Source organism: Kogia breviceps, chromosome 2 (genome assembly GCF_026419965.1).
Source record: "Kogia breviceps isolate mKogBre1 chromosome 2, mKogBre1 haplotype 1, whole genome shotgun sequence".
In the NCBI taxonomy this organism is placed as follows: domain Eukaryota; kingdom Metazoa; phylum Chordata; class Mammalia; order Artiodactyla; family Physeteridae; genus Kogia; species Kogia breviceps.
In genome coordinates this window covers 56621103-56636912 of record NC_081311.1, presented here as the reverse complement: position 1 = coordinate 56636912, position 15810 = coordinate 56621103, and the positions used below count along the sequence as shown (strand labels likewise).

The 15810-nt window shown below is 54.7% G+C and overlaps 1 protein-coding gene across 8 annotated transcripts in view; it reads right to left on the bottom strand.

Moving 5' to 3' along the window:
• The window catches only part of DLG5 (discs large MAGUK scaffold protein 5), a 134903-nt gene that overhangs the window by 15473 nt on the left and 103620 nt on the right, over nucleotides 1-15810 (bottom strand). For 4 of the 8 annotated variants that reach the window (XM_067025273.1, XM_067025270.1, XM_067025271.1 and 1 more), the window contains 13 exons: nucleotides 15137-15260; nucleotides 14655-14799; nucleotides 13235-13347; nucleotides 12502-12591; nucleotides 12109-12259; nucleotides 9717-9794; nucleotides 8919-9081; nucleotides 8672-8805; nucleotides 7832-7978; nucleotides 6251-6434; nucleotides 5508-5656; nucleotides 4438-4608; nucleotides 3033-3229 (listed from right to left, as the gene is read on the bottom strand). In XM_067025273.1, the coding sequence (XP_066881374.1) occupies nucleotides 3033-3229; nucleotides 4438-4608; nucleotides 5508-5656; nucleotides 6251-6434; nucleotides 7832-7978; nucleotides 8672-8805; nucleotides 8919-9081; nucleotides 9717-9794; nucleotides 12109-12259; nucleotides 12502-12591; nucleotides 13235-13347; nucleotides 14655-14799; nucleotides 15137-15260 (1846 nt within the window). Of the gene's footprint in view, nucleotides 1-3032; nucleotides 3230-4437; nucleotides 4609-5507; nucleotides 5657-6250; nucleotides 6435-7831; nucleotides 7979-8671; nucleotides 8806-8918; nucleotides 9082-9716; nucleotides 9795-12108; nucleotides 12260-12501; nucleotides 12592-13234; nucleotides 13348-14654; nucleotides 14881-15136; nucleotides 15261-15810 lie in introns of all 8 variants that reach the window. The other 4 variants (XM_059053114.2, XM_067025274.1, XM_059053112.2 and 1 more) reach the window with 3 other exon arrangements.

Below are 15810 nucleotides of genomic sequence, written 5' to 3'. Positions count from 1 at the left end.
AAGAAAATGATAATTATATGAGGTAAAGGATGTGTTAAACTAACCTTATTGTGGTAAAACGTTTGCAACATATACACCTATCAAATTATCATCCTGTACACCTTAAACTCACACAATATTATGTGCCAGTTATATCTCAATTAAAATGGAAAAAAAGAAATGCTGAAGGGAGTGTTCAGCTGAAAGAAAAGATCAGAAGGAAAGAGAATTGCAGGAAGGAATGAAGAATAATGGAAAGGATAAATGTAAGTGAATAACTGACATGCAAATCAGTAACACTGTTGGATTTAAAATACATGTAAAATGAAAATGATAATGCAAAAGGTGGGAGGGAGGTAAAGAAGTCACAGCGCTCTGATGTTTTAGAATTATTAGAGAAGCGGTCAAAGCAATGACTCATGTTAGCAGTAAGTCAGAGATATATATCATGAGGGTTGCTGTAATCTAACCCCCTCCACCAGAGAGTAAAACAAAATGATTAACTAAAAACTAACAGATGGGGGGACAGAATAATAAAAATGCTTGATTAATCCAAAAGGAAGAAAAGGAAGTGAAGGGAACATAAAACAGGCAGGACAACAGAAAACAAACTGGAAGATGGTAAATGTATCAGTCATGATTTAATCAGTGATTAAATACTCTGATTAAACGATAAAGATTGTCACATGTGTGTTCAAATTGTGAAAACGCCTCAGGATGTACACTTTTCTGTAGATGTATGTGCGCTTTTCTATACATACATTATATCTCACTAAAATGAAAAAAGATGAAGTATCACAGTGGGTTGAAAAAACCCTACATGCTGCCTACAGAGCCACGTAAATATAAAGCTACAGAAAAGTATCAAAGGATGGAAAAAGACAAAGTATGCAAACACTGAACCAAAAGAAAACTGGTGTGATAATAATACTTAAACAAAATAGACTTTAAGGCCAGAAACATTTCTAGACATAAAGAGGGACATAATGATAAAAGAGCCAATTTAACAGTAAGATATAAAAATTTAGAAATAACAATTTAGGGCTTCCCTGGTGGCACAGTGGTTGAGAGTCCTCCTGCTGATGCAGGGGACACGGGTTCGTGTCCCAGTCCGGGAAGATCCCACATGCCGCGGAGCAGCTGGGCCCATGAGCCATGGTTGCTGAGCCTGTGCGTCCGGAGCCTGTGCTCCACAACAGGAGAGGCCACAGCGGTGAGAGGCCCGCATACCACAAAAAAAAAAAAAAAAAAAAAAAAGAAATAACAATTTAAAGACCACTTCAAAATACATAATGAAAGAAACAAAAAACAAAACAAAAAACAACCCACTGAAGAACTGAAAGGAAGACTAGACATATGGCTGTTTTCCAAAGACATGCACTAGACATACACCAAATACACCAGAGATGGTGTCTACAGAAGAAAAGGGAAGGGAGAAATCAAGCAACTATTATTGCCAAAAGGTGAATAGTCTATTTTACATTTAAAAATGTAAAAACCCATTCTTAGCTCGAAGGCCATACAAAAAAACAGCCAGACTTGGCCCATAGGCTGTGGCTTGCCAACCCCTGTCCTCACTGACAGTGACCTATGGGCCATGAACAAAGGTGGGACTCACTCAACTCACTGTGACTAAGGCCCTAACTGAAACAATAAATAAGGAAGGAGAGGAGGAGGAAACCAGCTGTCCCACCTTCTGAGGCCCACTGACACCTCCACACCCTGCTACCAGGGAGGGCACACCTTCTAGGACAGTGGACACATACGGGGGTCCTCGGAGCAGCATTCACAGGAGGCTCGGGCTTCACAGGACAAACGCACCCTTCCACAGGCAATCTGCCAAAGGATGTCTGACGCTGCCTAATACGCAACTCCAGGACTGGGTCAGCGCCTGGCCCTGGGAGGATCTTGGAAAAATGGACACAGGAGGGGACTTCTCTGGTGGCACAGTGGTTAAGTATCCGCCTGCCAATGCAGGGGACGCAGGTTGGATCCCTGGACCGGGAAGATCCCACACGCCGCGGAGCAACTAAGCCCGTGCGCCACAACTACCGAGACTGCGCTCTAGAGCCCGTAAGCCACAACTACTGAGCCCACGCGCCACAACTACTGAAGCCCACACGCCTGGAGCCGGTGCTCTGCAACAAGAGAAGCCACCGCAATGAGAAGCCCGCGCGCCACAACTAGAGAAAGCCCACACGCAGCAACGAAGACCCAACAAGGCCAAAAAAAAAAATAAGAAAAAAAGAATGGACACACAGGAGTAAGGCCAAACACGGCCAAAGATCTGCACAGTGGCCCTTGGTCACCACCAAGCAGCCAGTAATAACCCAAAAACAAACGAGAAGCAATGCATTGGGCAGAGACTGCTTTTTGCCCACCCAATACCCATCTTTCCTTTATTCCTTACTAACAGAACCTGCGTTACTGAAGCCAGCAGGTCACCAGTGAAAGTCCTGCCTTCTCAGCCTCCCTCGCAGACTGGGCGGCCAATGAGGACTAAGTGGGAGACCAAGGGTGGGGCTTCCAGGTAAGCTGTTTAAAGAGGCACACTTGGGCTTCCCAGGTGGCGCAGTGGTTGAGAGCCCGCCTGCCGATGCAGGGGACACGGGTTCGTGCCCCGGTCCGGGAAGATCCCACATGCTGCGGAGCGGCTGGGCCCGTGAGCCATGGCCGCTGAGCCTGAGCGTCTGGAGCCTGTGCTCCGCAACGGCAGAAGCCACAACAGTGAGAGGCCCGAGTACTGCAAAAATAAAAAAGAGGCACACTTTTGCCGTGCCCCTTCCTCCTCCCTGCTGCCTGAACGTGGACGTGATGGCAGAAGCTGCAATGACCATGGGGAGACCTTGAGGATGGAAGCCACACCCTACAGGTGGTAGATACTCTGAAGACAGTAGCACCACCATCCCTAGACAGACACACATCCCTAGATCAGTTACGTGCAAAAGCAAAGCAAACTTCTATCTTGTTTAAGTCACTGTGGTGAGGCTTCTGTGGTCAACAGCACACCTCATCCTGTGAGCCTGCTGGAGAAAGCCAGCCCAGCCACTTGCCTTCAAAGAGTGGAATGGAGTCGTTGGAAAAGGTGTCCAAGGCAAGGAGGTCTTTCCCATCTTTGGACCCGCTGCGTTTATGCTTATGTTTCCTTCGAAAGAAGGATCTGCGTGCAGCCGCCGAGAGCGTCTTTGCGGTGTTGTTGTCATCCTTGACTTCGGACATGCTGAGCCTCCGGGAGAATTCCTGGTCCATCCTGTGGACAAGAGTACAGCAGTGCTGCGAAGGGCCCAGGGACCATCCCCTCCCCATATACCCAGCCGCGAGGAGAGCCAGAGCTGGGACCCCAGGCTCCTCCCACATTCTCTACAGGCTTCCTGGCCGCTTCACCACCCACGCCACTGAGGACACCATGGTGGCACGGCTGTGAGGGTGATACACACACACCAGTGCTGGGCAAGCTCTCAGAATACAGGGCCCCTCCGACAGTCAGACGAGGGTCGGAAGGAGCTGCTAAGCCAGCCTTCACTCGTGACCACTGCAAGTTACGCTTCCTGCTGCCAAGAGGAAGGAAGCACAGGTATACACTATGACACAGCAGAAGAACCCTGAAAAAATCATGCCAAGTAAAAGAAGCCAGTCTCCAAAGACCACGTGCTACATGACTCCATTCACGTGAAAGTCCAGACAGGGAAGTCTACAGACACAGAAAGATCAGTGGTCGCTCAGGGTTGACAGGAGGGGGCAGGGCAGACAGAAAGACAAGGCGGGGTAGCTCAAGGGTTATGGGGCTTCTTTCTGAGGTGACGAAAATGTTATCAAATCGACTACGGTGATGGTTGCGCATCTGTGAAAATACTAAAAGCCAGTGAACTGTACACTCTGGGTAAATTGTATGGTATGTGAATTATGTCTCAACAATTCTGTTAAAAACAAAAAAGTGGGCTTCCCTGGTGGTGCAGTGGTTGAGGGTCCGCCTGCCAATGCAGGGGACACGGGTTTGTGCCCTGGTCCGGGAGGATCCCACATACCACAGAGTGGCTGGGCCCGTGAGCCATGGCCGCTGAGCCTGTGCGTCCGGAGCCTGTGCTCCACAACGGGAGAGGCCACAACAGTGAGAGGCCCGCGTACCACAAAAAAAAAGAAAAAAGTGCTCCACAACGGGAGAGGCCACAACAGTGAGAGGCCCGCGTACCACAAAAAAAAAGAAAAAAAAAAAAAAAAAAAAAAAGGTGTTGTCTTCTAAGTTGCCCCTGTGCTTCTGCATAGCACTGACTTAAGTACAGTGCTGACCTACACTAGGACCAAAATTGCTTTTTGGACAAGCAATTGTGGCAAAACGTACAGACCAGAAGCTGACACGAGCATCAGAATTAACCCCCATGAGCCCCAGCCCGCATCCCGTGGGGCATCCCCACAGAGGCCACCCGCCCCAGCCCCAGGCCCAGACTCGAATACACTCACACGTATTTGCTGGGGATCTGCCCGCGCTGGATCTTCTGGGCATTCTCGTCCAGCTGCCAGGCCATCCAGGACCCAAAGGAGCCCTGGGGCAAGGTGTCATCCACGTAGAGGATGTCATCTTTCTTAAAGCTCAGCTCACGCTCCACCTCTGCCAGCCGCTCATAGAGGGCCCTGGACCGGGCGAGGGAGACGACAGGTCAGGCCGCTGGCTGCCCTTTGCAGCCATTCTCCTAGAGCCGCTCTCCTGCTCTGAACTTTCCCCAGACCCCAGAGGCTGATCAGGACCAGCCTCTCCCCAACCTAGCAGTGGTTCCCAAAGAGGGGAGCCCGGGCTCTACATGACAGGACAGAGACTGTCCTTTCCTCCCCTGAGACTGGGCTCCCTGGAGACAAGGGCTGCCTCATGCCCATCACATAAAAGAGTTTTTGCCAAGGACCAAGGCCGTTATCTCCATTCCAGATGGGCCTTTCCCATTTGCGTCCCTCCCCTGAGTCAAGGCTGACGGTTCCTACAGACTAGAAACTTCCCAGAAAGGAAACATGCCATCCTCAACTGAGGAGGGGTTCCCTAGAGACAGGGACCCCTCACCTCACGGTACACGGTCGACCAGTGCTTTCCATTCTCGTGTGGCCTCAGATCTTAGGGGACATGAAGAAAGCTGAGCACCTCCTGGAAAACGCCCGATGCCTGCCTCAGACACACACTGCATATAGTACTTCGGGGTACCGTGGATGTCTTGACACCCACACACACTGCAGAGGGATCTGCAGACCTGGGTCAGAGGAGACCAGGAGAGGAGCCTAACCCACAGGAAAACGAGGCTCTGTGGTCTCAAACTTCCCCATCAGGCCCTAAACCCTAAAGAGGGAGCCCATCTGGTCCTGGGAGCTTTCAAGGGTTTTTCTAAGTCACAAGCATCTCGTCGTGAGCTTCCAATTTGGGGCCCAAGTAATAATGCTCATGGCCCCACCCTTTGGGGGCAAGAAACATGGGGACATTCACAGGGAACAGCCTCCACCGAAAGCCCCTCCCCTAGCCCCAAGTCCCCGGCAACCCTGGCCACTGGTACCTGATATAGAAGCTGTCGCCGGGCAGGCCCTTGACCTTGGTGAACTCCTCAGGGCGGTACTGCACCTTCAGGCGGACGCTGTCCTTGGGCTTCAGCATCTCCACATAGACCTCCTCCACCGTCTTGTTGCGCACATCCAGACCCCCGTACTACCCAGAGACGGAGAGCTGGGGTCAGAGGGCAGAAGCTGGGCATCTTGGGCACCCGCGAGAGGCCGGGCGTAGGGTAAGGGTGAGACTCAGCATCCCCTTCACGGGGCATCCATCTGCCCCACCTCTGCAGGTAATAAGGCTGAGTCTTCTGTCGAGTGTCTGCTCTACCCGCGACAGCTGCTCCCGGGAGAAACCCTGTTCTAGTCCCCCAGCAAGTAAGGCCTATTGGAAACACAGCACTTCACCTTGCTTATGCTCCTTGTTATCTTTCCATACCTACGACCCACCTCCCCCATCCAACAGAAGAGCCAATGAGCGGGAGATGTGGCCCTCGCCATCAGACCAGTCCTGAGTCCTGCCACTGACAACGGCAGAGCATCTCCCCTCCAGACACCAGTGCCCAAGCCAGGGCCCCCCTGCCCGCTTCCCCATGATCCACCCAGAGGGGTTCTGGGCGGCATCCAACACCCACACACAACGGTCGCCAGCAGAGGCTGTGCTCCTCCACCTCCTGTGCCAACTGAGACGGCAGGAAGCCTAACGTGCGGGCGGAGAGCAGCCCGGCTGCTGCTCAGAGGGCTCAGAACTCACCTCGAGGACGAGGTCCCCAGGCACGAGGCCGTCGGGGCCCTTGGCAGGGCTGTCGTCCTCCACCTCGGCCACGAACACCCCATGCAGGTTCCCACCACATAAGTGCACGCCAAGCTCCAGCTGGGACTTCTTGATGAAGACAACGCGTGGTTCTGGGGTCTTCTTGGTGGCATCTCCCACCATCCTTATGGGAAGGAAAATGAAGCTCTTCAGTTGTGCACAGGGAGAGAGGAACACATGAGAAAGAGGAAACAGTGGTGACGCCCTAACCGCTTCCTGCTGCACCCCCCCCACACACAAGCTCTCAGAACCACAGGAGCCGGGAGGCGGGCTGACACAGCCTCTAGTTCTAGTGACTCGTTTTATAGGCAGGATGCTGAGGTTTGGTAGAGGTGAACACATGACCCCGGGTCACAAAGCCACCTGGGAACAGAGTGGAAATCGACGCCCCTGCTTTCCAGCCCAGCTGTCCATCACACACCATGGGCTATGTCTTGCCCACCTGGACTGCACTTGTTTTCCTAACTCTATTCTCCTAAGAACCTGCAGAGCCAGGCTCACCATCCAGGGCACAACTCATCCAGCAAATGTTTACTGAGCAGCTTCTATGGCCCAGATGGCACTAAACCAAGAAGCAGGGCCCCTTGCCTTCAAGGAACTCACAGCACAGGGACACTGAAAGGCCGGCAAACAAACTGAATGAAGGAGACGGGACAGCAACGGAACCGAATGAGCAGGACCTCAGAGGGGGAGCCAGCCAGTGACGAAAATTTTGCTGCAGGTAAGTGTCGCCATAAGGGGCACAGTGAACGGTCACAAGTAGGAAAGCCCTGAAGATGTCCCAGCTTCTAGCCTCAAACTTCTGTGAACAGTCCATTAAAGTCGTACCCGAGAAAGGGCTCTGTCCAAGACTGCAGAGTGACTGCCTCACGGCCCAGCCTGCGTGACCCTCTCCCCACCTCCCCGCCAGCTTCTGCCAAGAGCCCTGCCTGCTCCTGCCCATGCTAACGCCGGTCCCTCCTCCGGACATCTCTTCACGCCCGCCCTTTGCACGGCTAACCCCTGCTCATCCGGAACACTGTGACTTAGCTGTCACTGCTCTGCCACGCTCCTCATGACTGTTCCATTGTGGCCCCTGGTGCCCCTCCCAGCACTTCGGCTGTGCTGCACATGCCTGGACACTGGTCTGCCACCCTCAAACCTAGAGCTCCTTGGGGGCAACACTGCTGTTGACGGCCAGAGCCCGGAGCCTGACTGGGGGATGATTGTGGGATTCTGTCTAAGGACAGAACCAGAAAACAAGTGAGTGAGAAAAGGAGGAGAGAAAGAAAAAAGGCAGAGCTAAGAATGAGTCAGTGAGAAAACTAGAGAAAAAAAGGGAGAGAGGGCAGGACGGAGGGAGGAAAAAAGGCCTGGCGTGCTCCCCACCCCAAATCCTGACAAGCCGGTGTGCTGTCTGCAGTGCAGCGCTGGGACCCACGTCCCTCAGAGGATGTGCTTGGGCCCCAACAATGACCCCCCGCACCCACCCCACTCAGCCAAGGTGCACGGATGGAAGGCTCATGGCACGCATTTGCTGACCTGGAGCTGGGGGTGCTCTGCTTGGCCGGGGGGGTGCCAGGGCCCTCGTCCTGCTCCATCAGTGGGTCAATGACAGAGGGATGCTCCGGGGTGGTGGCACCGCTGCCCTGGAGAGTGGAGTGGGGACTGACAGGGTCCAGGTGGGAGCTGGGGACAGAGGATAGGAAGAGTAAGGAGTGGCGTGCAGCCGGCCAGAGCCACCCCCTCTCTGGTGGTGACCAGGTCTGGGATGTGAACAAGGAGCAGGTAACGCAGCTCTGTGACCCAAACCCTGAGGAGAGCAGGTGCCTCAGAAGCCTGGGCTCGGTCATCCAGCTGCAGGATCTGCCTGTCCTCAACTCGGGGATCCTCTGCAAAGGGGTCAGCCTGGGGACCCATGAATTCACTGTTCTCTTTTCCTCTGCATGTGCGTTTCAGCCCTTCCCTTCACAGGCGCCGCATGGCAGGGGCACGTCTCACCCTTTCCTCACCTGTCTTGCCACCCACAGCACAGAGGCAGATGGGGGCAGGGGTCCAGTGTCTGCTCGTGGAGTGGGGCCAGACCACTCTGTGTGAGCGTCCACCCGGGGGCCACAGCTCCTGGCTACCACATACCCATGCGGGGGCTTCCTGCTGCACGGGGGACCCAGCCACCTGTTTCCACATCCTATTACAGGAGGCAAAACCATCCCTCCATATGTCCCTCCTCCAAAACCCAGGGCTGGTCAACTCCTCTCTTGTGGCAGCAGAATCCCCAGAACCTGCAGCTGGCACGTAGGTCTCCCCATAGCAAGCCACACACCTGCCGCACCTGTCTCTCTTCCTGCGGCCCCCATGCCCCCTAGGAGGCCAGGGCCTCACCTGGACCGGGAGTGGCCGCTCAGCTGGTGCATGTGTGGGTTGTACTGGGCCAGGATGGTGATGGTGTCGCACTGCTGCCCGATGATGAGCCGGGCCTGCTGCTCCGTGGCGCTCCGCAGGTTTATGCCATTGAACTAGGAGACACCGAGAGCGGGCTCAGTGATGGGAGAGGAGGGCGTGAAGGAGGTCCTGGGGACTCAGGAAGGGAGGAGAAGAGAGGAGGGAGAGGACGGCAGCTCCCGCTCACCTCAAGTAACTGGTCCCCGTACTCAAGGCCGGCCTGGTGAGCGATGCTCCCCCCGGTCACCTTGGAGACGTAGACACCGCCCTTCTCCCCACTCACGATGGAGATGCCCAGCGGCTCCGAGCCCTTCTGCAGCTTCACGTGGCGTGGCTCCTCCACGTAGGGCCTTGGAAGAGAGCCGATGGTTTTGGGGACTCAGACTCAAAGGAAAGGTCTGGGGAAGATCTGAGGTCAGGCATGCAATCACTATGCAGAAGGGGTCAGGGAGCACAGATGCTCCTATGATGACACAGCTGGATGGGAACACGATGAAGTCCACCTGTGTACGACGGTGATACACAACCCCATGCAATACAGACACGACCCCCCACCCGCAGATGGACACAGAAGCACCCAGTCCCAAAGACACCAAGAAGGGTCTGTGTGAACTATAAACACTGACATACGCAGGGAAAAGGCACGCAGCTTTCCCTAACAGGAGAGGAGTGGCCTCACAATGTGCAATGTACAAAACCTCCAATGGGGTCTCAAGACGCCCCTGGGGAAAAATGACTGCTTTCTGGGATGATATTCAGCCAAGAAGGGACAACATAAAATATCAGTTTTTATATTTACCAGTACACAGGAGGATGCAAAATGATCATGAGATTAAGCTGCTGCAAACCCGAGGCACTAAAAAGGGAGCGGGGAGGCTGGGAGCAAGGCGGCACCATGCACCCACTGGCCCCGGGGAGCCGCCCACCACACTGAGGGGGACAAGGGGCACAGGGGGCTGGGGTGGGGACCTCCTGTTGGGCCAACCTCACGCTCCTCAGGGAGGAGGACCTGGGCCTGGCAGCCACAGGCAGTCTCAGGAGGGATCTGTGGTGGTGGAGGCATCTGGAAGGTGCAAAAGGTTAGAAAGCAGAGCAGGGTGATCGGAGAAGGAAGACAGCCACAGACGCCTGGAACGTGACAGACAGACAGACGGACAGTTAAGTGACCCCGAGCCTCCAGGACCACACTGCATGCTGCCTGAGCTCCTCCTCAGGACAAGACTGCAGCCAAAGGCCAGGGGAGGGGACAAGCAGAGCGCCCCCCCCCCCCGCCGAGGGCTCCCTCCTCCAGAGCACATGTCGGGGGGCGGGGGGTGGTCCACGGGCTGAAGGGCAGGCAGGCAGAGGGGGGCCCTTCTGGAGGGATCCTTACTTTTTAATCTCCCGAATGATTTAAATTTTTTATAATATGCACAAGAGTTTTCTCAGAACAGTAAGGCTGCTTTGTAAAAGAAGTTCATAAAGGATACTTAACACTATAAACAGCTTAAAACATAACATTAAGGAGGAAGGGTTTATGTATGTAAAACAATATAAATAAAGCACGTATTTAAACTGTATATATACATACACACACACCTCAGAAGGTGAAACAACAGCAGCTGAATCCCGGGTTGATGAGATTATGTGACTTTTTTTCTTTCTACTTTTCTAGTTTTGCCAATTTTCTATAATGATAGTTAACTTGAGACTGAGGAAAAGAGGGACTATTTTTAGTAAGTAACCCATTCTTCAGTCAGGTCACACATGTTAAAGTTTATGTCACCTAGGTGCTGTGAAGGCAGGAACCACCGACACTGACACACACACTCGCTCACACACACCGGTTCTCTGTGCCCCGCAGAGGAAGCTAAGGGGATGTCTGAACCGCATGTGATAAGGCCCCTTCTGCTTCTAAGGAGCCCCCTTCAGTGGGGGGAAGGTCTTGTTCTCTCAATGACCTGAGCTGGGGGGTTCAGTAAAACCTCCCACCCACCCACACCCCCAGGGCCGGTCTGTGCTCCTGTCTGCACGACGCAGGTGAGGCCATCATGAACACGTCCACGTGAGCTGTGCTGACTCCCCTGGGGGCCCAGGCGCCTTGGCGGTTATGGGTACACTCCGTTCTCCAGTTTACACTCTCCAGTTACACTTGTTATGGGTACACTCCGTTCTCCAGTTTACACTTACACTCCGTTCTCCAGTTTACACGTTCTCCAGTTTACACAGACAGGTGTGCTGTCTTACAGGTTCAGATCGTAAATGAGATTTTCTTAATGATGGGCCCACCCAGCAGCGTCTCTTGCATGGCTTGCAGCTACAAGGGCCCTCAGCTTTCTGGACGTAAGTGGAGGAGAGTAGCTCTAGTCCTTCTAAGTGATTAAATAAAGGTAAGTTCAAGTTTAATCCAATCCCCCACTAGGCTCTAGACAGAACCCTTTAAATATATAGACACGATCTGGTAAATCCCACTCTGAAGAACACCAGAGATGGATGAGGAACGTGCAGAGCTTGTGCAGAGGGACCAGCCCTGAGAGGAGGCACGTCTGGATCGACAGCTGAGACCGGCCTGCATTTCAAAATGAACCAATAAATGGCTAAGCCGTACATGTATGCTTCACATACTCTTTTCCTATGTGTATTTTATCTCACAATAAAAAGCTCTGGGGGCAGGGGGAGGGAGCAGGCGATACAGCTGTGTTCTGGGGCCAAAAAGCAAAGGATAAGAACGAGTCCTGGGACTTGCCTGGTGGTCCAGTGGTTAAGACTCTGCTCTTCCACTGCAGGGGGCAGGGGTTTGATTCCCCGTTGGGGAACTAAGATCCCGCATGCCACATGGCAAAGCCAAATGTTAAAAACAAAACAAAACAAAAGAGTCCTGATTCTAATTAGGGTAGGCCAGTCACTAACCATGTGACCACAGACAGACCACTGCAACTTTCTGGCCTCAGTTTCCTCATCTTTAAAATGGGGCCGATGATGATGCCGCTGATCACGGGGTTATGTGAGGATTTCACGACTTATTAGGTGGAACGTGCTTAAACAAGGGCCTGGGAAGCAGTGAATGGCATCTCTCCGTCATGGTCACTGTCAGGTCATCCCCAGCATCACGTGCTGGAGCCCCCCCTCCTCCCGTGGGCACTCAGTGGAAGGAGCTCACCCTGCTCCTCCAACTGGCCATCCACGTGCGCCCCTCCTCCTGCATCACGTGTCCACAGGACTTCCTCGTGACGTCCTGGAGCAAGACACCAGGGGGTGCTAGGCGACCCAAACACCGGCGGCCTCGCCGGAGGTCAACTCTGTCAGAACTCCCCAAACCACACCACGCCGGGGGCCGAGGGCGTGGCCGAGCGCTGGCCCACTGCAACAGCGCGCCGTCCTCCCCTTTGCCCGCTCACCTGTCCTTTCTGTGCTCCCCGAGGGCCGCGGGGTTGACGGCAATCCTGGGCAATGTGGCGGCTGAGGTCTGGGATGGGCTACAGGAGGACAGGCCTTCGACATTCAGAGGAGACTGCGGGGGAGTGCTGCACTCCGAGTGGGACAGCGAGCCTGCCGAGAGGGGCGGGTGAGGGCCGGGCCTGCACCTCCGCTCCCGCAGCCCAGACGCACGGCCGTGCGTTCAGGTGCCTCGTCCCTCGCACTCCCCTGCATCGCCTGCCAGCACCCGGGGCCTGGCCCCGCCAGCATGACTGATGGCTGAGACAGTGAGCAAACTGTGAGCGGTGCCCAGACACCCCACCCTGAGGACGGAGGGGGTCAGCAGGGGGAGGGGAGCACTGAGAAGTTCTCACCTCTGTCAGAGCCCACGACAGACCGCGGATATCTTGGCGTTGATGGGATTTTAATGCGTTCTGCCTTAAACTGCAAGTTGCTCGAAGACCCTGTGGTTCCACAAGGGGACAAAACTTTAGGCCTGCGATTAAACAGCACCCCTCACTCCCTCACCACCATCCTAGTAGTCAGGAAACATACACGGTTATGAAAGTGGGCCCTGCCATTTATCCCCGAGGGGGTCTCAACGTGGAACAGTCAGCGAAAGCAGATGCCTAGCCCCAGTATGTGAACAAACCATGCAGGGCTAGGCTGCTCCAGAACAGCATCCCACAAGTCTCGCTTCGAGCCCCGAACAGAGACAGTACCCCACGTGACAGGGGCGACTGCCGGCCTTGTGTCCACAACGCCGGAAGCAGCTCCACCAGAGTCTCTTTGAGATAACTGCTAGCCTCGACTCTGGGTTGCATTTTCCATAAGTGATCGGCAACACGACATCCCCCAGAATGACCTCAGGGTCAGGGAGCAAGGCTCCTGGGCCAGGGGTCACCAGAAAAACTACACGGCCACTGCGGGAAGCTGCAGGAAGGCCACGGGAAAGGGCTCTGGGTGCAGCGTGGAGCCGGCCTCGGCCCCCAGACAGGAGAGGGGCTGTGTGTGTGGGCTGCCAGAAGGTCTGGGCACAAGGATGCGGGTGGAGATGAAGAAAGGCTGGTGCCTGCGCTGGCGAGAAGGCGCCAGTGGCTCAGTTACCGAGGCGGGCGCTGGAGGGCAGGGAGTTGCACCCGTGGGAGGCTCTCATCTCAGAGCAGTCGCTGCAGGCCCTGGGGCTCAGATCCAGGCTCAGGCGGCCCTGGTGCTGGACACTGTCGAAAAGCAGACAGGTGAGGGGCTCGGGAGGAGGACCAGGTCAGGATACAAGTGGCTGGCCTCCCTGAGGCCCTCTGCCAGCTCAGGGAGGCCCAGAAGCGGCTCCCAGTCAGCCGAGGACGGCGACTGCCCGCAGCTGCGCTCAGAGGGCCCTGCAAGCACCGGGCCAGGACCAGGCTCACTGGGACAGAGGGCTTTCTGTGGGGACGAACGGAGGCGCTGCATCCTGGGCAGGCAGGGAGGGGCAGGACAGCACCGAGGACCTGGCAGAATCCTGCGCCCCCCCTCAGGAGAGCCCGTCCCAGGAAACGGGAGAGCAGAGGGCAGGGAGCCCGCGTTGCCCACATCAGGCTGGCCTGCAGTCAGGCCCAATGATGACCTCTTCTAGCTGTGAGACTACATCTCTTGCCTGCTTAGAGCCTTCCAGCGGTCTTCACTGTACTCAAAATAAAACCCAAACTCTGGGTTTGTGCCCTATGACGTGCGCCTTCCTCCTGACTCACCGTCTCTTTGCCAAGCTCCCCTACTCTGTCCCTCGAGCCCACTGCACCAACCTCAGACGCCCGGGCTGTAGCACCTACAGCCCTCCTTCCTGGAGGCTCCTCCCCAAGTCCAGTGTACAACTGGCCTCTTCTCAGCCTTCTAGTCATGGCAGCATCCCCCTGCACGGGGCCCCCTCCACCGCCCAATATAATTTGCCACCCTCTTCCAAGTCACAGCCTAGCTTGTCAACACTTTAGGGTCTTTAGGGCCATTCAGCACCATCTGGTATCACTCTGTTCTCTTTTTTTGTCCCCGCCCCGCCCCGCCCTGGCCACCTGAACACAAATGCCACAGGAGAGGAAGTTTGTCTACTTAATTTTTCACTGTAGCCCTCTAGAACTATAGCAGTCCATGGCATGTAGTCTGTGCTCTATTAAAACCTGTCAAGTAATCGAATGAATGAGCCAATCCATTCATTTTTTTTAAGGCTCAGTTCCTCATCTATCAACCAGAGACAGTAATAGTAGGGTGGTTCTGGTGACCAAGTGAGGTGATGCTTATAAAGGTCTGAGTACAGTGCCTGGCTTGTGAGCGCTCAGGTATCAGCCGCTATCTCTACCATCGTCCTATAAATACCTTTTCAAGCTCCACGTTGGTAAATAAAGAGAACGACCCTCAAGTTTACTTTCCCCTGGGTCCCAGTGCTGCTCTACCTGGCCTCTTCCCAGCTAGGCAAGGGAACCCCTCTATACACAGTGGCTTTATGCCCAGGTGGGCTTGGATGGCTAGGGTACAGGGAAGCACAGGTGGCTTCACATACCTGGGATGCAAACCCTGGGGGCCAGCCTCTCTGGGGACAGGCGGAGAGCTGCAAGGCCCGACCCTGTGGCTGCGCACGGTGTAGATGGGGTTCCTCAGGACGGAGCTCACAGTGGTGCTCGGGGTCATACTGCGGGGAACGGTGCCTGCAAATGGGCAGGGTGAGACAGTGGCCCCAGAGCATCCAGCCAGCCCCAGATCTATGCAAGCTTCTGGCCCTGCTCCACCTGTAAGGCAGGAGAACCCTCTTTAATGCTTCCCACTTCCCAGGCTGCTATGGGGTGAAAGCACTCTGAAAAGCTAAAAAATGTCACTGATAGAAGGCTGAACACTCCAGATAGGTCAGCAATGGCTAGATCTTTGGACCACCGGGTTGAGGACACACGGCAGCTCCCTGAAATGACAGTCTCCACTCTCCCTGGGACTGGGCGGCCCTGTGAGCCCGCATCGACCCTCCTCCCTGGCCCTGCCCTGCCAGCTCACCCACAGACGCCCTGCTGGAGTAGAAGGGGGGGTTGCTGTGCCGGCTGGAATGCCCTGGTGAGTAAGGGGACCACTCCTGGAGATCTGGGGAGAGTTCTCCACTGGCTGGGACGCTCTTCTGCTCCTGCAGAACCAAAGGCAAGAGGCAGTGGCTGGAAACAGGGAAACACATAGGCATTTGCAAGCGATTTCTGTCCCTTACGACCTAGCTTCTCCCACTCAGACACATGAAGTGACATCTGGGAGAGAGCGTAACTCGTTTATTCATTCACATTGCCTTACACATCTGGAAGAGAAGAACTTCCTTCAAAACTACTTTGGAAGAAAACCACACAGAAAGAATCGGTTCTTTCAAATAAACAGCTTTTGTGTGCAGAGAGGGTGGAACACACGGGTGCATCGGGCACATGTATGTAGCAACTCCACACAACTTGCCCAGCCGTGTGAAGCTCCGCGTCTGCTGAGAGCAGCACGGATTTTTCTCCTGCTCACAGCAATCTCTCCCTTCTGGAAATGACCACAGCACCCACAAAAACAAGCCGGCTTGTCCTGCTGCCGGCTAACAGATTCATGTGTGCTCTCTTGACTCCCTAAACCCTTTGAGGTGGGTCCTTGCCACTTGGGTTTATTGCAATACAAGTTCAAAAGCTTCTTGCTCAATAAGCAAATCAAAC